The sequence below is a fragment of the Solanum tuberosum genome, unplaced genomic scaffold, assembly GCF_000226075.1.
Source record: "Solanum tuberosum cultivar DM 1-3 516 R44 unplaced genomic scaffold, SolTub_3.0 scf00093, whole genome shotgun sequence".
NCBI classification, from domain to species: Eukaryota; Viridiplantae; Streptophyta; class Magnoliopsida; order Solanales; family Solanaceae; genus Solanum; species Solanum tuberosum.
The window spans coordinates 95,820-103,194 of record NW_006239018.1 but is presented as its reverse complement, the minus strand read 5'-3'; the positions used below and the strand labels follow the sequence as shown (position 1 = coordinate 103,194).

Genomic DNA, 7,375 nt, shown 5'->3' with positions numbered 1-7,375 from the left:
TTTGCAAACCAAAGCCATTGTGAGCAATTTAAGTGTACATTCCCAGTAATATGATCAGTGACCATTAAACAGCTAGATTCCCAACAAAAACCGAGGATGCATACTAAGATTGAACAATTGTTTCCACTTGATATGTGAAAGGGAACATTACAGTACATTCCAATTTGAATAATTAAAATTTATCCCTCTGGATAATTTCAAATTTAAATGATCAGCCATACCCATCAGCATCCAATAACTGTCCTGCCACACCTACCTATCAGCATCCAAAATCTGTCCTCCACACCTATCAGCGTCCAATATATGCCCTGCCATACTCGTCAGCATCCAATATATGCCCTACCATACTCGTCAGCATCCAATATTTGCCCTGCCATACCCAAACATGACTTCTTAATCACCAAATAAACTGAAGGAAACCATGCAAGAAGCAGCTAGCTTTCAGCAACCATAAAAGAAAAAATATTTTTGGAATAAAAGTAACATCAGAAATTTCTGGTATTCAAAAGATCTGCCGATACAGAACTGTTATTCAACCTCAATAATCATCTTCGTTGTTTTAATATAATAGTGCTATCTCTCTACCTCTCTTTCAATCTAAAAGGTAAGTACTAAAAAAGGATGGCAGGTTTTGTCAGAAGCAATATAAACTTGCAGCAGTTGAGCAGGCAACAACTCATAGATCTAAAAGGAATACAAGTAAAACATTGTGTTCAGTTTATTTCTTGTGTTCGGTGAAGCAAAAACTATTATCCTAAAGCATTTGTTTATATTACATATACAAACAAATATTATGGGAGGAGGGTGTGGGATGGCAAGGATGTCGGCTATAGGGATGTGGGGATGAAGATGAAGTGTATAGGAGAGTGGGGAGGACACAATCAATGTGCAATGTCACTAGTAGAACATGTTTTCCCTACTTTCATTAGGGAGCTCATTTTCCACATTTTTAAGGAGCTTGTTTTCCTCGAGAAAATATTAACCGATCATGTGAAAATTTGAAAACATTCCCTCATACCAAACATACCCATTGTCCAAAATCTTCATTAATACTTACTATCTTCTAGAGCCTGATGAAATCCCTGCATTCCTGAAAACATAAAAATAAAACATTTGGTATGAGATTCTCCTAATGGTGGCGCACTGGAAACAAAACAATAGCTCTTCGTAGTTCTAAACATGATGATAATGGATACCTGCCCTGTCTACCCACTAAATTTGTGCCAGGTCTCCCATGAGATGAAACCTTGTTCTGTGAACTACCCATGTCATTTTTGTCAGCACTAGCTCCATTTCCGAGGTTCAATTGCACAGATGAGGCAGCCCTAGCTTCAGATGCATTTAGCTCCATCTGGTCTCTAGGCTTAGTCAATATTTTTACATTTGAGATGCCCCCAGTACTGCTGAAAGAGGCCCCATTAGAAATCTGATTTTGAAGGTTGTCACTAGAATTTGCAGGTCTGACGACAGCATAGTCTTTGAAAACTGCCTTCTCAGATGTTGGTTCAACTGATGGTACCCTCTTCAAACGGTGATTTTGTGGCATAGGGGTGACTGCAATAGGAGGCAAAAGAGAGGAGTACGACGAAGGCGCTGCAGCTGCAGCAGCCACTTTAGCAGCTGCAGCTGTGGCTGCTATAATTTCTTGAGCACCTCCTCGGAGTTGAATGAAGTCTCCGTCAATTACAAATAACTAGAAAGGTAGAACGATTAAATTAGTTACTAAGCACCACCTCAATACAGATCCACTAAACAAAGCATAAAGATATACATACTTCTGGATGGTTTGCCACAAATTCATCAAGTTTTCCATACTTCTTTTTGTAGTCATGCCAGTGCAAGGGGGCTAGCATTTTACCAAGTCTATTCGGAAGCTGCATATCAGGCCATGCATTAGGAACTGAAATCATAATAGACAAAAACAAACAAAGAAACGACTATGGACTAGAAGAAGGAAGTGACAGAATCCAAAAACAGCTTTCACAAAGTATTACTAACCGTAGAACTAATCCTGATTCTACCACCAGAACCAGGAGGAATTGTACGGACTATGCAAGCCAGCAATGCCTTTTCGTCCAGGAGATTAACCTCTGCTGATTTACCGACTGCATATGCATTCTTCTGTCCTCCAGCAACATATGTTTCTGTCAAAACAGCGCTTGACACAGTATCCATCACAGACTCAGTTGAATTATGCACATTATTTGAAATTTCGGCTGACGATTTATCAGCATTCGAACTAAATTCTCCCATTCTTAACCCTTGAGACTCTAGCACGTAGTTAGCTGAAGAGTTGACATTGTTCACCTGCAGTATTGGCAACGAGTGCAAGATGATTCTGCTTATTCACACCGTTTAAACACCACCACCCAAAACCCTTCTGCCAAACATAAATAACACAAACACAAGTAGCAACCAAAAATAATTGGGATGGCTTCCCTTTCAGAGGAGTACCTCTGTCTCATTGTTATGTTCATGAGAATCCAATCTTAAAGCACCATTGAATTGCGAAGAAATCTGATGCAAAGTCTGATGCGTCTGTACACCCGAGAGGTAATTCTTATCCACAGATTGAAGTTCCTACAAAATTATGGTGGATCAAGAAATCAGGTATACTAAACAGGAGAAAAATGCAGGTAACTGCAAGCAATAGAAGTCTGGTGCTCAACCTGTCCATCTTCACTTGAAGCTGGAACGACTGAATCCTGAGTTTCAATTCCTTGGTTCACATTGAGAAGAGATTGTCCATTGACAGTTGTTTCATGATCATACTGAGAATCTGATCTTGGCAAGGTTGACTGAGGTTGCAAAGTGTACTGATTGTGATTAGAGATCTGTGAACCCTCTGGTGCAGCCTTGAAAACCATACAATTAACAATTTACCTTTACAGTGTAAGCAAAAGTAACAAGGATAACTAGACCAAGATACTCTACTTTACCTGTTGGTTTGGCCAATGCTGAAGAGACGATACTGCTGGTACTGAGTGAAAATGCCCAACATGAGATTGAGGAACATGTGATGGTAAAGGAGGAGGAATTCCCTGTTGATGCATTACATATGGATGCAGAGCAGCAATTTGTCCGGGTGGAAGGTAGGTTGTCATCCCAAGCAAGGATGAAGGAGCAACTGGCATACCATGTACATGATCTGACTGGTGAAACCCAAGAAAAGAGAATATTAAATGTTGTGAGCACAGAAGCAAGGACAAACAAAAGAGACTTAGAACAACGTATTTTCCTTCTCTTTTTTATTTTCTATATGAGGGTGTGGAGGTGGGGTTGGGTTGTCAATCCAAACAGGTTCTTAAGTCATTTAGTGTCACCACAACATAGTCAGCAGCAGCTCCAGATAATCCAAATATTGTGTTACATAGGTTTTGTTTAAACACAAACCCTTGGCAAAATTCGAGGAACATAGCCAATTAAGCAAGCCTCGATACACAAGGTTGCACCTTTCACGAGTATCCATTGACCAACTTAGAAGCTAATGTACCTACAAACTAGGCATAATTCATGCTTTTTCTTTTCAAAACATAATTCATGGTTCAATTATCAAAACCGCAATCAAACTTAGCTATTGAGAAAACTACAAGTTATATGAGAATGAGGACTTTGAGATTCAGCTCATCAAGTTAAACTTTCTAGTTCTTTGACAGCCTTGGTGGAATTTTACACAAGATAAAAAAATCCTATGTGCTCATACAGCAAAAGAAAAGATGGAATCAAATGCAATAGACCAAAAGCAGCTATAACTAATAAGTTGTTGCATCATAGTGAACTCATAAATAACTACAGCATAATCTTTGACTGCGCTTAGTGTTTATTATAAAATACAATATAATACACCAAAGATGAGAATAAGCACCCATTTTCCAATTTCAGACCATTATGACCATAAATGACAAAGAAAACAGACAGACAAGGCCCTTGAGTAGTATTTCCATAGCAAATCATCAAGCCATAACCGACCTCTTATTTACAGTGCCAATAACATTGATATAACCAATATAATCCCAGAAAATGCAGAGCTGGTCAAAAGAACAATTTGAACAGAACGGTGATTTGTACCTGAGTTGACACATGCCCAGTTGAAGCAAAAGATGGAGCATTTTCAACAGTTCCATTCTGTAGGCCTATGGAGCTTTCACCAGGTGTACTGCTTCCACTAGCATTAAGTTGGCTTCCATTGTTCTGCCCAAGATGACTAGCATCTTTAGAATTCAGATTAGAGACTTGTGAACCCTCAGAGTAAGTTCCACCTCTTGCCTCAGCCAATTCAAGTTGGAGCTGTTGCATGTGCATATGCAAGCGCTCCATCTCACCAAACTAATGGGAAAAAATAAAAGAGATCTTGTCAGCAGAAGTAACTGCAATATACTCAGCATTTAGATCACTCCAATTAGGACAATATAATCAAGGATATTCCTAGTTAGAGCAAGTGAATCAACTTAAGCCGATGAATCATCCATCGCTGAAGCACCTGTCTTTGGTAGGCAAGCCAAAGCTGGTTATATTGTTCTGTGCGCTCCCGTAATTCACCTTGCTGCACAGCATCGAATTCCTGAACACGAGTCATCCAAGTCTGGGCATCCCTTATTTGTTCATCTTTGAACAGGATAGTTTCCTGAGCTATCCTATGCTGAAAAATAACAGTTGTGACAACTAGTCAAAAAATGACATACAACTTAAAGAGGTCAAAAATGACATTATAAACATGGTCTTCTTACGCTACAACAAATGAATAGGCTCCAACCGGGAAAAAAATAATTATAAATGGAACACAACAGCCCCAATATTATTGAGTAAAACACTTCACAAATGAAACACACAAAAAATGTATGCAAAGCATTAATGAAGTTCAACATAGTCTACCCTAGCAAGTGGACTATGTTACTAGCACAAATATAGAGGTGAAGAAAGGTTGTCAATCCCCCAACCTAGCACAAATTTAAGAAGCTGCAATTTTGAACTTATGTTACTCGAGAATCAAAAAGTTCAAAGTGGTTGTTACTTGATCAATATAAGAGAAACAAAATAGGAACTCCATGAAGAGAACTTAAACTTAAAGAGATCACACTTGAGTAAAACCAATAAGATGAAGTTTAAAATGTTGAATGAACTTTATGTTTGTTGATGATGATTTTAAATTAACAAGAATTCCAGGATGCCTGTTCTCCAAATGTTAAAATCATTCTTTTATGGAGTCATGAACAAATACTGATAATATTAACTACCTTGAAATTCCTTATTTGTAATGTCCCTTTCGGATGGAATCTTCACTAGTACAGCCAAAAGAATATTGTGTCAAGTTTGTTTGGAAAACTGTGGAAAAGAAATTTCAAAGTTGGAAAAAGAACAGTTTTTTGTTTTTGAAAATGAAAATATGCTTCGAAGAAATTGAACATGAAAAAAGAACTTCAATCAAAGTTGAAGAACTTGAAAAAACAGTATTTTAAAGTTGATTTTTTTACTTCAATTTTTGCAAAATACAATTGCATCTTTTAGCAAGTTCTTGAACCAAACACATGTTCGCAAAAAGAAAATCGCAAAAAAATTAAAAAGAATTTGCAAAAAATGCAACCATAAATGTTTATGGAACTGTATTTCTCACCACACAAATCTCCAGAAGACAATATAGTTTAGTCGAGTTAGCGTATATTCTATGACTTTTTTCTTATAAGTGAGGCTTGCATCGATAAGTTGCACCAATATGATGCATATTCTATGATTTATTGTGTGAACTTCAACTTAATACTACACTTCACTTCCCCGAACCTAGTTTAGTTACATTAATCCCCAGTTAAACCACCATGTTTGGTCAACTGAAAATAAGTAGGCCAGATTTTATGTTGCATTTCACAAACCATAGATAATATGCACAAAAACAATATACATGCACACAATGAGGCACAACGATGAAACTCAATTAATAACATCAAAAGAGAAACACAAGTCTTCATTACAAATTTAAAAAGTAAAGAATCAGAAGGAAACAAAGATAATCTTCATCATCCCTGTGTCTAAAAGAGAAAAATGTACCTGTTCCTGCAGTTCAATGAACTGACGCTCCTTTTCTTGAATATGCTCTTGGAGGTCATGAATTTGTTTAATATGCTGAGCTCTTTCTGCTTCAGAGTTGTCCCTCTCTCTCCTAAAAAGTGATAGTCTTATTCAGATTATGAGATTGATATTACAATATTATGCCAAATTCGGAGGGTAGATGTAAAAATCATTTCTAAACTTCAATTACTGAACTAGACAAGAACAACAGAAGATAACTTGAATACTAAAAATGTAAGATACCCACAATACGAAAAAGTAGAAGTTTTTCCTCATTAGCACAAAAAAAAAAAAAAAGCAACCTGTAAGTTTGTAGTTCTTTACTCTGTTCTCTAAGGAGATCCTCTTTTGCCCATGCCTGGTAAAGCAATGAAAAGATTTAGATTAAATAGAACATCAACTACACTCCAGAAGAATCAAGAAATAAATGTATAAGAGTTAGAATTATCAAACAACCGCTTCATGGTCCAGTCTAATTGCATTGAGTTCCCTTTCTTTCTCTTCCATCCTCCTCTCCAACTCATAATTCCTTTGGTCCCTTTCATGTATTTGGTCCTTAAAAAGCATTAAACCAACAATTTGATCAGTAAACCCATTAATGTCCTAAGCAGTAATCAAAATATTTATCAAAGACTATAGAACCTGAAGCTTAACATTGGCAGTGACATGTTCTTTTATCTGAGCATCAAAACTATTCCGTATTTCCATAATCTCTGATCTTGCAAAGAGCTGAGCTCGTAGTTCAACCTCCATTTGATGAAACTCTTCTTTTTGTTTTACCACAGCAAGTAGTCTCTGTTGCAGTATATCATTGTTTGGAGTTCCATCAATAGTGATTGAACAGAAGTCCACATCAACCGGCTCTCTCCCTTGCTGCACCTTTGTCAAAATCAAATCACCTTCATTATACTCGCATTCAAATTACAAACCCCAAAATACTAACGCAAATACTTCTTCTCGTTTCCCTAATATTATCATAACGTTTTCTCTTAATTTAAAATCATTACCTCATATATCAGCCTCTCATCGGATTGACCTAATCTGGACCGTTCCGTTTCCTACATCAGATACATCGACAAAAGGTATAAAACGAAAATGACAATAAAAACACACCGTCTAGATCAGAAATAAAAGGAATGCGAGAATAATTTTGCATCATCGATAAAGTTACCTCGCTACCGGAATTCCGAACCGATTGCTCAGAGACAGCACGCCACTCTTTGCGAGCAGCTTGAGCCGATGAAACAGGAAGAGCAACACCGCGTGCTGCGGCGGCTGCGGCGACACCCACGGCCGCCCCAAGCCACCCATGTAC

General features: G+C 37.6%; 1 protein-coding gene across 4 annotated transcripts in view; it reads right to left on the bottom strand.

Annotated features, from left to right (window-relative positions):
* The window catches only part of LOC102581741 (uncharacterized), a 7,982-nt gene continuing 607 nt past the window's right edge, over positions 1 to 7,375 (bottom strand). The window contains exons 3-18 of one of the 4 annotated variants that reach the window (XM_006347432.2): positions 7,232 to 7,347; positions 7,068 to 7,118; positions 6,703 to 6,939; positions 6,517 to 6,615; positions 6,363 to 6,418; positions 6,040 to 6,151; positions 4,481 to 4,639; positions 4,069 to 4,326; positions 2,940 to 3,152; positions 2,670 to 2,855; positions 2,455 to 2,580; positions 1,999 to 2,307; positions 1,776 to 1,874; positions 1,197 to 1,693; positions 1,028 to 1,090; positions 1 to 370 (exon numbers count right to left, since the gene is read on the bottom strand). In XM_006347432.2, the coding sequence (XP_006347494.1) occupies positions 1,057 to 1,090; positions 1,197 to 1,693; positions 1,776 to 1,874; positions 1,999 to 2,307; positions 2,455 to 2,580; positions 2,670 to 2,855; positions 2,940 to 3,152; positions 4,069 to 4,326; positions 4,481 to 4,639; positions 6,040 to 6,151; positions 6,363 to 6,418; positions 6,517 to 6,615; positions 6,703 to 6,939; positions 7,068 to 7,118; positions 7,232 to 7,347 (2,552 nt within the window). In that variant the 3' untranslated portion in view covers positions 1 to 370; positions 1,028 to 1,056. The remainder of the gene's footprint in view (positions 371 to 1,027; positions 1,091 to 1,196; positions 1,694 to 1,775; positions 1,875 to 1,998; positions 2,308 to 2,454; positions 2,581 to 2,669; positions 2,856 to 2,939; positions 3,153 to 4,068; positions 4,327 to 4,480; positions 4,640 to 6,039; positions 6,152 to 6,362; positions 6,419 to 6,516; positions 6,616 to 6,702; positions 6,940 to 7,067; positions 7,119 to 7,231; positions 7,348 to 7,375) is intronic. The other 3 variants (XM_006347431.2, XM_006347433.2, XM_006347434.2) reach the window with 3 other exon arrangements.